Raw genomic sequence first — 18,525 nt, 5'->3', positions numbered from 1 at the left:
CGACTAGCTTGCTGAGACTCATTGACTTATTTCTGCACACTGCTACCCACGTTGTCTATTGTGACATACCCTGAAAGAGGCCCTACATCTTCATTGTTGTTTTTTATTCCCCAAATTAGTATTATTAGTTTGGTTTTCTTTTCTCTTTTCTTTTCTTTTGCTCCTCTTATCTTTAATTTTTTCCCCCACTCTTTGCAAATATTTGTTTTTCTCTCCTTTTTTTCTTTTTCTTTTCTTCTTTCTTTTCTCTTTCCTTTCTCTCTTACATTCACTCTCTTGCTCTCCCACACTGTTCATCTTCCCTTTTTGGTCCTCATTCGGAGTTCTTCATTATTTTCCTATTATTCTCTTTTTCCTTCTCACCTGTGTCCTCTGGCCACACTGCTAACCTTCCCCTATCCTTCTTCCCATCTGTCCCTCCCTCCCCAACCCCTTCTAACTCCCCATCCCAAAGGGTAAAGTTGTTATATTGAAGAGTTTATTCACTATATGTTGGGTTGTTCCTTGATCTTGATTTAATTCACACAGCTAAAGGTGATAGATTAATAACTACCACAAAATGTCATTTTCAAAGATGTACTTGATGCAATGGTGTTGCTGATTGTATCACTTGGGCTAAGGTGTTGTTATTGATCTGGTCAATGAACCTTCCTAGTATAAGGAAAATGGGATAGCCTTAGAGTCATTAGAGACTCAAAACTTAAAGACCAGCTATATCTGGAAGACACCTCTAAGAAGCAATCATTCCATAAAGATTCTAATTACAAGCAACAAAGATACCTACAATAAGCAATTTCAAACTATCAACCCAGGAGTTAAACCAAGGACAGTACCAAAAACAAAAATGAGAAGACATTTAAGCAAGGCACAAACTCAGACTTCCACCCCACTAAGGGTGAATCCTGGGGGAAATGAGATGGAAAAGTCCCATAACCAACCACCTGGATAGCCTGAACTGATAGCACAGGAAGTAACAAAACAGATGAATGAGGCTCTAGAAAAATTCAAAGCAGAAATAATCTCCCAGATATCTACAGAGATGGTGAGTAGAGTGAAAGACATGATTAGAGGATCTAGAACAGAAACAGATAAAAAAAATAGATGAGCTCAGAAACATGCTGGAAGCCATGAATATCCAGCATAAGAAAGTAATGGAAACTATGATCACCCAACATAAGAAAGAAATGGAATCCATGAAACAGATTCAAACAGATATTCAGGAGATTAAAAACTCCATTGAAAGCATGCAGAGCAGATTAAGGGAATCTGAAGATAGAATATCAGATATACACTTGATCTTAGCCAAAAGGCCAAGAAGCAATAAGAATATCAGATATAGAAGACAGGATCACAGTTAGAGACCATGAAAATAGAGATTTCTTAAAAATATTGAGGGACCACAAGAAATCAATCCAACAATTGCTAGACAATGCAAAGAAGAATAACATAAGACTGATAGGAGTCCATGAAAAAACAGGAGAAAGCACCATTGACATAAAAAAACTGTTCACAGAAGTAATAGTGGAAAACTTCCCAGAAAGAGGTAGAGAATTGGACATACAGATAAGTGAGGCATATAGAACTCCAACTAGCCATGATAAAAAAAAATCTACATCTAGACATATAGTCAAGATCCTAGAAATCCAACAGAAAAGATCCTACAAGCAGTTAGAGAAAAGAAACAAATCGCCTACAAAGGAAAGCCCATCAGAATCACGGCAGACTTCTCAACACAAACCCTCAAATCAAGGAGAGGCTGGAGTGAAGTATTTCAAGCCCTAAAAGAAAATAACTTCCAACCTAGACTGTTGTATCCTGCAAAATTATCTTTCAAAATTGATGGGGAAATTAGATACTTTCACAACAAAAAACACCTGAGAAATTTCATGAACACCAAACCAGCACTACAAGCAATTCCAAACAATATCCTAGAAAAAAGCAATGAAGGCCACAACTCCATGAGGCTCAAAAGAGGGAAGCCACCAGGCAAGGTAAGACACTAAAGGGAAAAGGGGAAAAAATAGGAAATAAAAGAGCCAACAAAAGTAAAACATCATGACAAGGATAAATCAATATCTATCAATTATAACCCTCAATGTTAATGGACTCAATTCACCAATCTAAAGAAATAGACTGGCAGAATGGATTAAAAAGGAAAATGCAACAATACTCTGTGTACAAGAAACACACCTAACTCAAAAAGAAACTCATAGACTGAAAGTAAAAGGATGGAAAACAGTTCTCCACTCCACAGGAACCCAGAAGAAAGCAGGGGTAGCAATCTTATTTACAGACAAAGTAGATTTCAAACCAAAACTAATTAAGAGGGACAAAGATGGCCACTACATTCTTGTGAAGGGAACAATCCAAGAGGAAGAGATGACAATCCTAAATATATATGCACCAATTACGAATGCACCCAACTATACAAAACAAATATTAATAGACATGAAAAACCAAATAAACACCAACACATTTGTAGTGGGGGACCTCAATACCCCACTATCACAAATAGACAGATCATCTGGACAAAAAGTTAACAAGGAAATTCTAGAAGTGAACCAAGCTATTGAACGAATGGACTTAATAGATATTTACAGAGGGTTCCACCCCACAAAATTGGAATACACACTCCTTTCGGCTGCACATGGGTCATTCTCCAGAATAGGCCACATGCTAGCTCATAGGGCATGTCTAAGTAAATGTAAAAGAATTGAAGTAACCCCCTGTATATTATCAGACCATAGTGCAATAAAATTGGAGATCAATAACATAAGAAACCACAAAACCCAACAAACACATAGAAACTGAATAACACCCTCTTGAACAACCAATGGGTCACAGAAGTAATTAAAGAAGAAATTAAACAGTTTCTACAAGTAAATGAAAATGCCAGTACAACATACAGGAATCTATGGGACACAATGAAAGCAGTTCTAGGCGGGAAATTCAGAGCAGTGAATGCCCATATTAGGAAAACAGAGAAAACTCAGATAAATAACCTAATGCAGAACCTCAAGTTCCTAGAAAAAGAAGAGCATAACAAACCCAAAGCCCACACAAGAGAGGAAATTATAAAGATCAGGGCAGAAATCAATGCAATGGAGACTAAGAGAACAATACAAAAAATCAATGAATCAAAGAGTTAGTTTTTTGAAAGAATAAATAAAATCGATAAACCTTTAGCCAACCTTATCAAAAAAAAGGAAAGAAAAGGCACAAATACATGCAATTAAGAATGAAAAAGGTGAAGTCACAACAGATCCAACAGAAATCCAGAGGATCATCAATACCTACTTTGAGAACCTCTACTCCAATAAAATGGAAAACACAGAAGAAATGGGCAGATTCCTAGATACATAAAAATTGCTAAAGTTAAATGAAGAAGATATAGAAATTCTAAACACCCAAATTACCATGAGTGAAATTGAATATTTGTTTGTAAATATTGAAAATATTTACCAAGAAAGAAAAGCCCGGGTCCAGATGGCTTCCCTGCTGAATTTTACAAGACATTTGAAGAACTAACGCCATTACTCTTTAAACTCATCAAGGAAATTGAAAGGGAAGCAAGGCTTCTAAATTCATTCCTGGAAGCAAGTGTTACTTTGATTCCAAAACCAGGGAAAGACCCAAATCAAAAAGAGAACTACAAGCCAATCTCCCTAATGAACATAGATGCAGAAATTCTCAACAAGATACTGGCAAACAGAATACAGAGGGTCATCAAGAAGATCATACACCCTGACCAAGTCGGATTTATCCCAGGGATGCAAGGATGGTTCAACATTCATAAATCAATAAATGTAATACACCATATTAACAGAGTCAAGGACAAAAACCATATGATCATCTCAATAGATGCAGAAAAGGCATTCGACAAAATCCAGCACCCATTATTGCTTCTCTGCCTTTTGGCTAAGATCAAGTGTAGTAAATCCAGCACCCATTCATGATAAAAACTGTACAGAAAATTGGAATAGCAGGTCTTTTTCTTAACCTGATTAAGGCTATCTATGAAAAACCAACAGCCAATATCATACTAAATGGTCAAAAACTGAAAACTTTCATGCTAAAATTGGGAACAAGACAAGGATGCCCACTATCACCACTCCTGTTCAATATAGTTCTGGAAACATTAGCCACAGCAATTAGAAAAGAGAAAGAAGTAAAAGGAATAATGATGGGAAAAGAAGAAGTTAAACTGTCATTATTTGCTGATGATATGATACTTTACATAGAAGACCCAAAAAACTCTGCCAGAAGACTTCTAGACTTAATTGACAGATTCAGTAGAGTAGCTGGATACAAGGTCAACACTCAGAAAACAATAGCCTTCTTGTACACAAATAACAGACTCACTGAGAGAGAAATAGGGAAACAATTCCTTTTACAATAGCATCCAAAAAAATGAAATATCTAGGAATCAATCTAACAAAGGAAGCAAAAGACCTCTACAGTGAAAACTACAGCACTCTGAAAAAAGAGATCAAAGAGAATACAAGAAAATGGAAAGACATCCCTTCTCCTGGGTAGGAAGAACCAATATAGTGAAAATGACCATACTTCCAAAACTATATAGATTCAATGCAATGCCAATTGAAATTCCAACAGTATACTTCACAGAACTAGAGAAAACAATCCAAAAATTCATTCGGAACCATAAGAGACCTAGGATAGCTAAAGCAATTCTAAGCAACAGAGACATGGCTGGGGGTATCACAATCCCCAATTTGAAACTATACTACAAAGCTACTGTGATAAAATCAGCATGGTACTGGCAAAGGAACAGACTTAAGGATCAGTAGAATAGATTAGAAGATGCAGAAACAACTCCAGACATATTCAGCCACCTCATCTTTGACAAAAGAGCCAACCACCAGCATCAGAGGAAAGGTAGCCTATTTAATAAATGGTGTTGGAAAAACTGGATTTCAACCTGCCAAAGATTAAAACTAGACCCATACCTATCACCATGCACTAAACTAAGATTGAAGTGGATTAAAGATCTAAATATTAAGACAGAAACACTAAAGTTGCTGGAAGAGAAGTTAGGTAGAACTCTTGAAGACATTGGCATAGGAAAAGACTTTATGAACAAAACCTCAGCAGCACAGGAACTAGCAGAAAGAATCAACAACTGGGATCTCATCTTATTAAAAAGCTTCTGCACTGCAAAAGAAACCACCAACAGAGCTAACAGACAACCTACAATATGGGAAAAAAATTTTAGCAGCTGTACCTCAGACAAAGGACTACTATCTAGAATATATAAAGAATTGAAAAAAATCAGACCCCCCAAATTCAAAGACCCAATTCAAAAATGGGCATCTGAAATGAACAGACATTTCTCAGACAAAGAAGTAAAAGCAGCAAACAAATATATGAAAAAATGTTCAACATGACTGGTCATTCGAGAGATGCAGATGAAAACAACCCTGAGATTCCACCTCACCCCAGAAAGAATGGCTACTATCAAGAAATCAACAAATAACAAATGCTGGCGGGGTTGTGGGGAGAAAGGATCCCTTCTCCATTGTTGGTGGGAGTGCAGATTGGTGCAACCACTGTGGAAATCAGTATGGAGCTACCTCAAAGAACTAGGACTACAGGTCCCATATGACCCAGCTATTCCCCTGCTGGGTATCTTCCTCAAAGAATTAAAAGAATCATATCACAGTGATATATGTGCACCCGTGTTTATAGTAGCACAGTTTGTAATAGCTAAAGCTTGGAAGCAGCCCAAGTGCTCATCAACTGGAAACTGGATAAAGAAAATGTGTGTTTTTTTTTTAAATAAAATAGAGTACTACTCAGCCATAAAGAACGAAAAACTAGAGTCATTTATAGCTAAATGAATGCATATCGAGGCCATACTCTTAAGGGAAATAAATAGGACAAACATGTGTAAATACCAAATAGTTTCTCTAGTGTGAGAAACTGATAGAGTAAACAAGGGTTAAAATGATTAAAATGAATAATTGATAATTTGAAATAGGAAAAAAGGTCCAAAGACAAAGAAGTGAAGGGAGGGGAAGGGGAAAGGAAAAGAGGGAAAGGAAAAACTGTGAGAAAAGGAAAAAAAAAGGAAATGAAATCTATGTAAATAGGGAAGGGCGGGGGGTTGAAAGGCACACAGGTAATGGGGAAAAAAATAAGAACCAAGATATATCATGTACAGGTACAAACACCCAATGATAAATGTAAACAAATTGTACACCTAAAATGTACCAATAAAAAAACTAAAAAAATAAAAAGAATCATACCACAGCGATATATGTGCACCTATGTTTATAGCAGCACAGTTTGTAATAGCTAAAGCTTGGAAACAGCCCAATTGCCCATCAACTGGAAACTGGATAAAGAAGATGTGGGGTTTTTTTAATAAAATGGAGTATTACTCAGCCATAAAGAATGAGAAACTAGAGACATTTATAGCTAAATGGATGCATATTGAGGCCATACTCTTAAGTGAAATAAATAGGGCACACATGTGTAAATACCAAATAGCTTCTCTAGTGTGAGAAACTGAAAGTGTAAATAAGGATTAAAATAATTTAAACGAACAATTGAAAAATTGAAATAGGAAGAAAAGTTCCAAAGGGGTAGGAGAAGTGGGAAGGGAAGGGGAAAGGAAAGAAGGGAAAGGAAAAATTATGAGAAAAGGAAAAAATGGAAACAAAGTCTTTGTAAATAGGGAAGGGGGGAGGGAGCGCAGGGAATGGGGAGAAAATAAGAACCAAGATACATCATGCACAGTTACAAGCACCCAATGATAAATGTAAATGTATTGTATACCTAAAATGTACCAATAAAAGAATTTAAGCAAAACAATGCTTAAATTTAATAGTGCAAAAAAAAAAAAAAAGAAAAAGAAGTATGCTGTGATTCTTGTGGGCTTTCCTTTATAGGTGATTTGTTTCTTTTCCCTAACAGCCCTTAATATTCTGTTCTTGTGTTCAATTTCTGGAATCTTGACTATTATATGCCTTGGGGAAGACTTTTTTGATCATGGCTAATTGGAGTCCTATATGCCTCACTTATCTGTATGTCAAATTCTTTTTTCTGTTTGGGAAGTTTTCTGCTATTACTTCTGAGAACAGTTTTTTAATGTCATTTGCGCTATCTCCTCCTTTTTCATTGAGTCCGATCAATCTTATGTTATTCTTCTTTGCGTCATCTAGCAGCTGCTGGATTGATTTCTCATGGTTCCTTGCTATTTTTAAGAAATGTCTCTTTTCCTGATTCCATTTGTTTCCTATGCTGGGCGTTCATGGCTTCCATCACATTCCTTCCCACGAAGCTACATACCCAGCCTTTTTTATTTGTGATTTTGAGACAGTGACTTGGTAAGTTACTAAGTTGTTTCAGCTGGGCTCAAATTTGTGATCCTCCTGCCTAAGTCTCCCAGAATGCTGGGATTACAAGCATGTGCCACCACACCTTGCTGGGACTATTTTAGGTTCAGTATTTCCTGTGTCCCCAGTGCAAACTCAAGCATGAAGCAAGCCCCTTCCGGATATTCCTCATAGACAATAAGCATGATGAAGATTCCATAGAAAATGGAGAAACTGAACCACTGGTTTACTGGAAGTCCAGAGGATACTGAGTAGGAGGATCTCTATTCTTGGCCACTGTGTGATAACATCTTCACAAACCTTCAGATTATAGGGAAAAGTATTGTCATCATTGGGGAGGGGATAGATGACCTTAGTCATGATTTGACAAGATTCCTTGAGAATTCTATGATGATTATAATATATTTCTGACTCATTGCAGTGTTGGCAAGAGTTGAGAGGAGTATAACTCTGTGATAAATTATGTTTAATTATTTTAAAAATTAACAAAAACAGTCAATGGACATTTACATTCTAATGTTTGTATTGGCCTCTGCTGTATGCTAAAGTCAATAGACTAGGAGACACAATGTGTGATTGTATTTTTTTCCCTTCTCAAAGATGTTCATATCTAGAGAGACAAGTCTCAACTATAGTGTAAGGGAGAAGAGATAATGTTGTGGCAGTCAAATAGACATGTAACTCCTTGAGGAACACCTGAATTCAGTATTCAAGGATGTGTGAGATTTGGTTTGGCAGAAAAAGCGGGCAGAGGAAAGGGATCCTATGCAGAATTAATCATAGTACCAAGACAGGAGAAGATAGAATGCATCTGAGAAATACTGGAGAGTACCATCTGGCTGGAGGGCTGGAGATGCTGGGAACTGTAGTAACAGATGAATCTGGCAAGATTAGTTACTGTCAAACTCTGGAGTGGTTGAGCTCAGGCCAGGGAAGGAAGGATTATGTAAAGAGCCACAGAAAGACACTGCAGATCTTTGTGTAAGTGAAGCAGCCCTGCTCCTCAGGCTGTAGAGGATGGATCAACAGGTGCCTAGGCATCTGGGTGACAGGTACTCAGACGTGAGGTAGGTTGGTGATGATGGGGATAGAATGGAGGGGGGTATTAAGAGAGGCTCTGGAGTTATGTAGCTGGTTTGGATGTGTGCAGCATGCAATTGCTAAGATAGAAGCCAGGAAGGAGTGAAAGATGCTGTTAAGCTTCTATGATTGTGAACATAAATTAATAGTGATGCCACTTAGTACCAATAAGTTAATACCAATAATATTACCAAACATCCCCAGACTTCCCATGACAAAGTTACATCTAAGGACATTGCTAATGTTTGATATGTATTATTTTGTTTTATCTTGACAACCCCATTAGTCAGAGATTATTATTACTATTCTCATTATTAAATGAGAAAAATGAGTAAGAAAAACTGAGGCTCAGATACTGAGTGACTTGCCTAAAGTCACAGAACTATAAAGAGTAGAGCAGGGATTTGAATCCTGTTCTGTCTGCCTCCAGATTCCATGTTTTTAACCAATGCACCATTCTATTCCTGAACCTGGGGAGATTTCTTTCTTTAAGAATGTGATGACAGAGATTATCAGTGAAGAGCAAGAGAGTAAGAACTAGAGACACATAGATGGTAAATGGGCATTGGTGGGTGCTGACTCCATCCAAGTGTGAGGCCAGGCAATGTCTAGTGCCATAAATCCAATGTTCTAAATGAAAGACCCTGCTCCCTTCACTCAGTGGCAACACAAGGATCTAGCCTCCTTCTCTGTTTTTTTCAGAGATTTAGATCAACCTGGGACTCAGAAATACAGTAGCAGGGCATGTGGCATATGAGAGGCTGCAGAGGGCTGGGATGCTACTCAGTCCTGGAGAGCATACTTAGTATGCACAGGGTCCTGGGATCCATCCCCAGCATGGAAATATAAAAACAAAACAAAACAAAACAAATGAAGCCAGGTATGGTAGTGCACTCCTGTTATCCCAGCACTTGGGAGCCTGAGGCGGGAGGATTGCCATGAGTTAGAGGCCAGCCTGGGCTACATAGCAGGACCTTGTCTCAAAAAACAAAAAACAGGGCTGGGGATTTAGCTCAGTGGCACTGTGTCTGCCTCACAAGCGCAAGGTCCTAAGTTCGATCCCCAGTACCCAAAAAAACAAAACAAAAACAAAAATCACACACACAAAACCCAAAACAAATAAAAACAAACCAAGGAGACTCGAGGAGACTTTGGCTGTGTGAAAGAATATTCTCCTTGATTTGAAAACAAAAGAAAGGAAAAAAGAAATTAAACACTATCAGAAAATTGAAAGAAAATCTAGATAAAAGTAATCCACAAAAGTCGTAGATGCAATACTACTCTCAAGTGAGCCACATTTGGAGGGTAGTTAAATGTCCAAATGTGCTTTGGGATTTAGTTTCATGCTAATGGAAAGATGTAAAATTTTAAAATTAAGCTTTGTAGGAAAACACTAGGGTCACGCTAAGTGATAGCCATTTACAATTAGGTTGTAAGTCAGCATTATTAAATAAAAGGTAGTGATCAGTAGATGATATGTTAGCTTTGCTAACAAAATACCCAAGAAAACAACTTAAAGGAGTAAAGGTTTGTTTTGGCTCACAGTTTCAGAGGTTTCAATCCATGGTCCACTGGCTCCATTGCTTTGGGCCCATGGAAAAGACAGGACATCCTGGTGGCAGGGGTATGTGGTAAAAGAGGCTACTCACCTCATGGGGTCCAGGAAATAAAGAGAGAGCCAGAGAAGAAGGGGCCAGGAATAAGATATAGACCTCAAAGACATACCCACAAGGATGCATTCCCTTCAACTGGGTCTCACTTCCTAAATTTCCATCATCTTCCAATAGCCCATCAAGTTATGAATCTCCAGTGGATTAACCCATTGGTGAAATCAGAATCCTCATAATTCAATCATTTCCTAAAATCCCCACCTCTGAATACTGCTGCACTAGGGACCAAGCTTTCAACACCTGAGCTTTTGGGAGACATTCTGGATCCAAACCATAACAAATAGTGATTAATTTATATGGATGATTTATTTAGGCAAATAGCAATAGCCTAATTAATTGGAAAGGTGCTAACAAGCACACAGTAAATGTGACACACACACACACATACATCTTGCACATGGTGTACTTGAGTAAATTTCACATATGGCATGACACCATCCAGCAGGGCCACCTACAAAGCACACATACTTGCAAAACCCTGGAAAAGTGCTAGACACTCCACATCCTCACAAGGTACACCAGAAATTCAATTTCTCAATATAAGGATAAAATCAGATAACAGAGGGAGAGTGAATAATTCCATCTAGTCAGTGTAATTGAGTCTACAGAGCTCATAAATGGAGGTGCCAAAAGAGAATGTTTGGAGGGGTAGAGGAAATGATTACACAGCCCAGACCAAGCAGCAGTGAAGTGAGCTTCCTCCAGGACTCTATTTTCTGGCTTGCTACCTTGAAGCTGAGTGTTGAAGACAGAAGAGCCACAGGGAAGGAATCTGAGATCCTGTATCAGTTTTAAGAGCAGAGCCTCCTGACAACCACCTGTGTTGGACATGAATATGTAAGGGCCATCGACACTCTGAGGTTTGTGTGTGGCAGCAGCTGGTGTCATACAATGTCACCTGGCTTCCATATACATGCTGCCAGATCCTCCTTGTTCTCTGAGATTCTTCATGGCACCCACATGCAATAGTTTCATAATAAGGTGAAAGGTTCAGATGGCCAGAGGGTCTTCCATTCCCAATGAAGAATAAAGACTAGAGAGCCCTAGGGAAGTCTGTGGAGGTCGGGAATCTGAATCTGTACTATTAGAAGAAAAGCACCACCCAACTGCATACCAGTCACAAGTGGATCTTTATTAAGACTCCTTGGAATTTGGGAGAGGGTTCACTGGGACCGAGTACTACCACATGGCACTGGAGCAGCTGCACGGTCCCCCCAAGGCACTGGAAGCCCTGGGCTTGTCCCTCACGGTGCACCACCTGCCAATGCTCAGCCGGGACCACCTGGTGGACATCACCAATGCCCAGTTGAAGATTTCAGTCTCTGCTCCCAAGGCGCGTGGTCATCCAGAGGTGCTCCCTTTCAGAGGTGAAACTTTCAGAAGGCCATCCTGAAGCTCCAGGATGGATGGCAGATTCCCATGTTCATGCATGGCGAGGAGGAGAAATGAGCAGAAGACTGCATCCACTCTCCTGGCAGTTGTGAATTGGTTCTCCGGCCTCCAGTCAGGTGGCTGCTGGAGTGAGGTCGTTCCCATGTTGTGCTGAAGTGACTACCACAGATGCTATTGTGCTTCTTTTAATTCAGCCAGAGAGAAACTTACAGTAAAGGTTGATATTTCTTTAAAAGTGCTCCTTATTAAAAAAAGCAAAGCACAAGATAAAATAAGCCAGTATTAATAATAAAATGTTTGTTGATTTCTGCTAAAAAAAATGACTAGGGAGCCCTGGAATTTCATTCTGGGAGTTTGTAAGTCCATAATGCTTTCTTTTGACCAGAGCCTCATCTTTACCATGCTTTTGTGTGGCGTGTAACAGCAGGTGAAGGGCTAAGCAAGTGAATCAGTCAGCTTTCTGTTACTGTAACAAATACCTGAGATAATTAACTTGTTAGAAAAAAGTTTTATTTGGGCTCAGTTTTGGAAGTTTCTGTCCGTGATTGGTTGGCTCTGCTGTTTTTTGACCTGTGGGTGGCATAGCATAGTGGGAATGTGTGGTTGAGGAAAACCATTCTCCTCGACTGAGTGTGAGAGAAAGAGGGAGGGCCTGGATGCCACAATCACACCAACCCCACGCCCTCAGTGACCTGAAGACTGTCCATTAAGCCCCACCTCTTAAAGTCTCACCCAACTTCCCAAAAGTACCATGCTGGGGACTAAATCTTTAATACATGGGACTTGGGGGGATACTCCAGGTCCAAATTCTAACAGTAGTTGTGTGCGCTTAGCTTCTTATGTATTTGCTATGCCTTCTGTCACCTTCAGAGGAAGTGCCCAAGAGCTTCCTGGATCCTCTTCTGGTAAGATACCCCAGGAGGTCTTCCATTCAGGCTTCTGCTACACTTGCTACCGCCACACTGCCACATGGTTACTGCTGGGTTGTGTACTTATGGGCATTTCTAGATTACCAACAGGATGTATGAATTCTTTCTAATAAGAGATAGGGAGGAAAAAAGGCTGACCTAAAACTGACAGCACATTAAGATGTAATTATGTTCTCATTTTCTATGATTTGAGTAACTCCAAATATTTTTGAGAAATTGGAGGAAATTTACCTTAGCTTAAACTTACCAGTCTTTTAACTCAAAAAAATGATTTTTTCAAGAATTTTGCAATCCTGAGTTTTAAAAAAAGCAAGAAAACATTATTGTTTAAAATTTCTTGAAAAAAATTAAGGATATATTAATCAGCTTTCCCATTCCTGGGGAAAAAATACCCAAGAACCACAATTTAAAAAGGAGAGGTTTATTTTGGCTCATAGTTTCAGTGGATGCAGTTCATGGCTGGATGGCTCCAAGGTGGAAATAGCATGTCAAAACAGTATGGCAGAGGAAAGCAGTTTATCCCATGCTGGTCAGGAAACAGAGAGAGAAAATAGGAGCTAGGGATGAGAATACCCTTCCAATCATATCCCCAGTGCACTGCCCCTTCTGACCAGGACCCATCTTCACATGTGACTTTTGGGGAACGTTTAGATTTAAATCATAACAAGTGCTGTGAAGAATTTTCAAAAGCCCATTTATTGATATGCCCTTTGTGTATTTCTTACAAGTCATATTTACCCATTCTTTAAACAGCAGTTTGACCCAGGAATATTGCTGGATGTAAGTGGCCCAGGTCTGCGAAGTGTAAGTACCAGAGAGTAAAGACAAACAAATAACCCTAAATAAATGAAAGTCTACCTTTTATTTGAACATCTCAGCTTCTTTCCCTCCTGCTTCAGAGTCTTTGGACTCACAGTAGAAATACTGTCTTGCTGTTTTAAACAGGAAATTTATGGGAAGGCTCTTTGGAACTTTGTGAGTCTGAAGGTTCTGTTTGAAAGAGGGCAGGAAGCACAGACCTCCATATTGGAAGAGGCCCGGCCAGGGCTGGGACCTCAGCGACAGGCTGGATAGCTCTGCCTTGCTGGGCTGTTTGTTGGGGCCTGGAGTCTCACTCTTGAGCCAAGCCCAAGTCTCCTCTCCCTTGCCTGTGCTGTGGTTGGTCCCCTAAGGTGGAGACTCTTTCATTTTTTTCCTTTTTCTGGATAGTGCAACAACAGCAAGGCACTATTCCAAAGATGGATTAGGAACCTCCAAGCCAAAACCAAGCAAACAGTTCACAGATGTTGTGAGATTTGTGTAAAGACATTTTAAATCTTTGTGTGGAAAAATCATTTACTAAGCTGCTTTGTTGAGCTGTAACTCACATATCATGCCACTCACCCTTTCTAAGTGTGCAGTTGATTGAGTTTTAGAGAAGCTGTGCAACCACCACCACATTCTAATTTTAGAATAAACTATCTTTTTTCAAAATGAAAGATAAAGGATTCCTCATTGCACAGCCTTGGATAGGTTGAGTGACGCCTCTGACCATGATTTCCTCTCACCTAATTTTCTGTCCTTGAAGGCTCAGGAGCACAATGTCTCCCAGAAGATGGGGGGTTTTTACAGATAGCTCCAATTCGGTGTGGTGAGGTAGCCAGCAGGTAAGTTCATGCCCTTGGTTCTCTAACAGCCATGTTCTTAATGAAAGAGAAGGGCTAGAAAGTATGGAGAGCTTTGCGTCTCCTCCATCAGCAGTCAGCAGTGGAGTGTGGATCCCCTTTTGATATCTTTGCCTTGCCTTTACTTCCTAAAGGAGCCAATTAGAAACACTCAATTGCAATAGGACACACATGTGTAAATACCGAATAGTTTCTCTAGTGTGAGAAACTGAGAGTGTAAATAAGGATGAAAATGATTAAAATGAATAATTGATAATTTGAAATAGGAAAAGGTCCAAAGGTGTAGGGGTGGGGGAAGGTGAAGGGGAAAGGGAAGAAGGGAAAGGAAAAATTATGAGAAAGAAAAAAAAATGGAAGCAAAATCTATGTAAATAGGGAAGGGTGGAGGGGGTGAAGGGTGCATAGGTAATGGGGGAAACATAAGAACCAAGATACATCATGTTCAGGTACAAGCACCCAATGATAAATGTAAACGTATTGTATACCTAAAATGTGCCAATAAATATATAAATTAAAAAAAAAAGAAAAGAAACACTCAATTGCTGTCCCAGTCTGGCCTGTAGTGAGCAGATCACTCCCCAGATAGAGCAGGATGAATCCTGCTTCCCAAAGCACCGATGGGGCCATCAGCCAGAGCTCCATTCTAGGGTTTTCTGTTTATGGGTCTCCTCCAGATCACTGCAGTGCATCCTAGAGCCCAAAACCTGTGTGTGTGTGTGGGGGGGGTCATATTCTTTCTGAAAAGAATTTCTCAACCCACTCCTACCTCACCCTCACTGTCCTCAAGTTTACATGTCCTGAAAAGAGTACAGAGAGATTTAGCCTTTTTATCATACAGATCATATCCTTTATAGTTTTTTTTTTAAGTCTGGTAAAATATAGACACTCTTAACATTTTAAAGCATGCCATTGTGAGCATCAAGGACATTCATACCATTGTGCTGCCAACACCACCCTAGTTCCATCTCTAGAACTTTCTCATTTTCCCAAGTTGAGACCCTGTCCCCTTTCAACACCAACTCACCTTGCTCTTTCTCCCGGTCCCTGGTGGTCCCGGTTTACTTTCTGTCTCTAAGGACTTGACTCTTCTGGGGAGCTCGTGTAAGCAGAATCACACAGCACTTGTCCTTTGGGGCTGGCTTATTTTATCTAGCATACTGACCTCGAGGCTCAACCATATATGGCGAGTGTCAGGCTGAATGGTATCCCATTGTATACGTGGGCCACATACTATTTATCCATCCATCCCTGGGTGTGTATTGGCTCCCACCTTTCCATTACTGGGAATACTGTTTTTGTGACTATGGATGTGCAGATAGTCTTTGGGATCATCATAGTCTTTCATGCCCACTGGAGAGATCAGCATACTCTAGGGTAGCCTTTTCAATGTCTCCATTTTATGGGTTGTAGAGAAAATACAAGGGGTGATTAAAAAATATGGTAAACAATTAAATTTAAATTTTTTATGACAGTAAAAGACATATGGCCATTAATCACCCTCAAAACACTTCTCCTCACTTTGACAAACTTATCTGTTGTTCATGTCACTTTCTGAAGCAGTTCTGGAAGTCTTCTTTTGTGAGTATCTTTACAAATTATGATAAAAATACTCTGAATGCTGCTGCTGAGTGCCAACTGATGGAAAGGCAGGCTTGTAAAAATATTATGGTGTGTCCTCACATCCTGTATTCCTGGGATCTGGCACTGTGCAACTTCTGGCTCTTCCTTAAAGTCAAAATGACCATGAAAGGTAAATGTTTTGAATTAATTCAGCATATCGAGGCAGCCATGACAGCACAAGTAAAGACACTCATGAAAGAGGATTTCTAGAAATAGTTCAGAAAATGGCAAGAATGATGGGATAAACGTGTTGGAAGCAAGGGTAGCATGTTGAGAGGGAATTCATGGCCAGTGTGAGCCTGAAGAGGAAACCTCTGCAAAGGAAGAGAGGCGGGAGATCTGTGGAGCTGAGTAGAGGATAAGATGCCTAGGGGAGGAGCAAGGGGAAAAAGTGAAGGAAGAGGGCCTGACACTGATAGTGTTATAACACCTGGGGATTCTTCTACATGTTGCTTCTGCACAAGTCAGGTCTGTGTTACAGTAAGAGTTACCGTCCTTGAGGGAGCAGGGTGGGCTTACCTGCCTGGAAGGAGCCAGGGGACAGGTGTATGGTGAGGGAGAGCCTTACTGGACCCTCATAGTAGAAAGTGACAACATGGCCACCAAGACCACACTCAACACTTCTTTTTCAAATATTTTATTAATCTGTTTGGCCAAACAGGTAATGGAAACTGAGAATAATAATTTGCTAAAAAGTTCAGGTCAGGAATGCCCCTTTCCCCCAGGAAACTAAAGACTCCATGGTTACAGAATGCACCATTGGTTATGACAACATTTCAAAATAATGTTTCCATTTCATATGTAACAATGTAAACTTCAAAAATAGTAAACTCTAACCCCAAGTCCCTCTTTACAGATCTATCACAGATAGAATTTTCTGGCTGACCTAAATTGTATAAGGAAACAGCCTGGTGCTTAAAAGTTTCATAAAAAGGTTTACAGATTCAGTAAATAATTTTTCAGTCTTGGTCTTGAAGTAAAAGCCACCAGCAACTCCATTCCAGAATATCTACCGTCTATGCATATTGTACACCTTCCACCACGTCCCCAATACACTGGTCACCAGATTTGTTATTTTTATACACACACACACATATAGTTTTGTTTCTAAAGATTTCTACATCTAAATTGTAAGACGGCGCCAGTGACTTAGAATGTCACCTCGCTTCACATAGGTAAAGACGAAAATTCTGTAGAAGGCACTATAAATTCTCCTGCATGATCTTGTAAAGACACAAGAACACAAGGCCAGCTGGGGTTGGACTTCCTTCCCTCCCTGTGACTCATGCAGGCCATTCTTCGATGGTTGTCATGTCCATTATCCTTTCCTGTTTCATCTCTTTTCGCCTATCCATCCACCTACCCATCCACCCACCCACCCATCCATCCATCCATCCAGATTAACTGACAGTTATCTTTTGGTTCATTGAAATTCCTTAAAATTAAAAGTACAGCTCTGATATAAAACAAAATATGACCTACTATAGCTGAAAAATAATCACAGTGTACAATGTCATTTTGAGTTGCTAAGATTCAAAACACACCTATCTTCCAAAGCAGTCGATGCAAGGCTCATTTTAACCTACTTTACATTCATTGAAAAAGCACTGAGAGGTTCTTTTCTCTACCATATTGAATTGGTTCCCTTAAGTGGAAGGTCTGATGTGGAAAAGTGCAAGCAAGTTGGACATGCCAATAAATACCGTAGAACTTACCGCAGATTACCAAAACTATACAGGTATGTACACCTTGCCCGACTGAGTCTCCTCCCAACAGAAAAGACCAAATCATTACTGCTGGAGTGTCTCCAGAGTCCCAGAGGAGCAGCCCTAGCGTGCAAAGGAAGGGCGGGCTCTCCTGCTCCTGTGCTGGGGTCCCGAGCCCAGGTCTGCTCCCCCCTCCGCTGTTTCCTCCTTCTTCCTCACTTTGAGGCGGGTGAGCAGCTTGATCAACCAGACGTCCCACTCCTCTGGCAGCAGCAGGAGGAGGAAGCCCAGGCCGATGATGATGATGGCGATGACCCGAACCCCGTTGAAGACTATCTGACTGGTGTAGTGATCCACCACTGTGGGAGGCAGAGCTCTGGTTACTCAGCAGCCAGGCTGAGGGCACAGGAGCAGAAGATGCTGGAACCCCCAGCTACAGGATCCTCCCTGAGCTACAGAATCCTCCCGGGCACCACTTGTTCCAGAAGGACAAGGTCACCTCTAGTGAATCACCTTAGACTTCCTAAAGCTTTTCTGATAGGAGGCATTTCACTTGTATTTCACCTCCCCAAACTGACCTGGCTTCTGAGTTTAAACATTGCTATGTAGGTAAAAGAAAAATAAATAAGGAGAACCTGGGGATATGCCTAGGTTTGGAAGACCAAACCTGAACCAGTTCTTTTAAGATAATAAATATGAGCTCCTGCTCCTCTCTGAGCATTAATCGGCATGAGGCTCTAGTGCCCTTGGGGTCTTTGCCTTCAGTGAGGGCTTCTTAAAGGCCTACGGGCTCATGGCCCATCCCATTCCACATTAAGTGGAATTGAGAAGCTGATTCACTTCAGTTTGTAAAGATCCAGATCACCATTCTCCTGACAATCCAACTGGCACTTAAAAGCACCTCCTTTCCCGTGGTGGGCTTCTCTCTCTGTTTTTTGTACTAATCCAGCATATTTGGAGACTGCTCTCCACACGTGTTATGCTCTCCTGGGAGAGAGAACTATAGACTTTACAGCATGTAGCTTTTGAATGGCAACTTACTGGACAGTGGATTGGGGCTGAGCATTTGCTGAGTCAGGCTTGTCTCTGTCCTGCCCTCTCCTTTT

The 18,525-nt window shown here is 40.2% G+C and overlaps 2 protein-coding genes across 7 annotated transcripts in view; one reads left to right on the top strand and one right to left on the bottom strand.

Moving 5' to 3' along the window:
- Slc35f3 (solute carrier family 35 member F3) overlaps positions 1–18,525 on the bottom strand; it is a 372,969-nt gene that overhangs the window by 25,557 nt on the left and 328,887 nt on the right. For 5 of the 6 annotated variants that reach the window (XM_087181905.1, XM_087181904.1, XM_021266402.2 and 2 more), the window contains one exon: positions 16,335–17,778. The exons of the other annotated variant lie outside the window; for it this stretch is intronic. In XM_087181905.1, the coding sequence (XP_087038031.1) occupies positions 17,543–17,778 (236 nt within the window). In that variant the 3' untranslated portion in view covers positions 16,335–17,542. Of the gene's footprint in view, positions 1–16,334; positions 17,779–18,525 lie in introns of those variants that run through there. 6 annotated transcript variants of the gene reach the window in all.
- Coa1 (cytochrome c oxidase assembly factor 1) lies at positions 8,376–11,557 on the top strand. The gene is given in 3 exon segments (XM_021266447.2): positions 8,376–8,425; positions 11,267–11,448; positions 11,451–11,557. Coding segments are annotated over 3 exon segments (339 nt in total).

This window comes from Heterocephalus glaber, unplaced genomic scaffold (genome assembly GCF_053883595.1).
Source record: "Heterocephalus glaber isolate CG9 unplaced genomic scaffold, H.glaber_assembly_v1.0 deba00001472, whole genome shotgun sequence".
Classification (NCBI taxonomy): domain Eukaryota; kingdom Metazoa; phylum Chordata; class Mammalia; order Rodentia; family Bathyergidae; genus Heterocephalus; species Heterocephalus glaber.
This window is presented reverse-complemented; position numbering and strand designations above follow the sequence as displayed.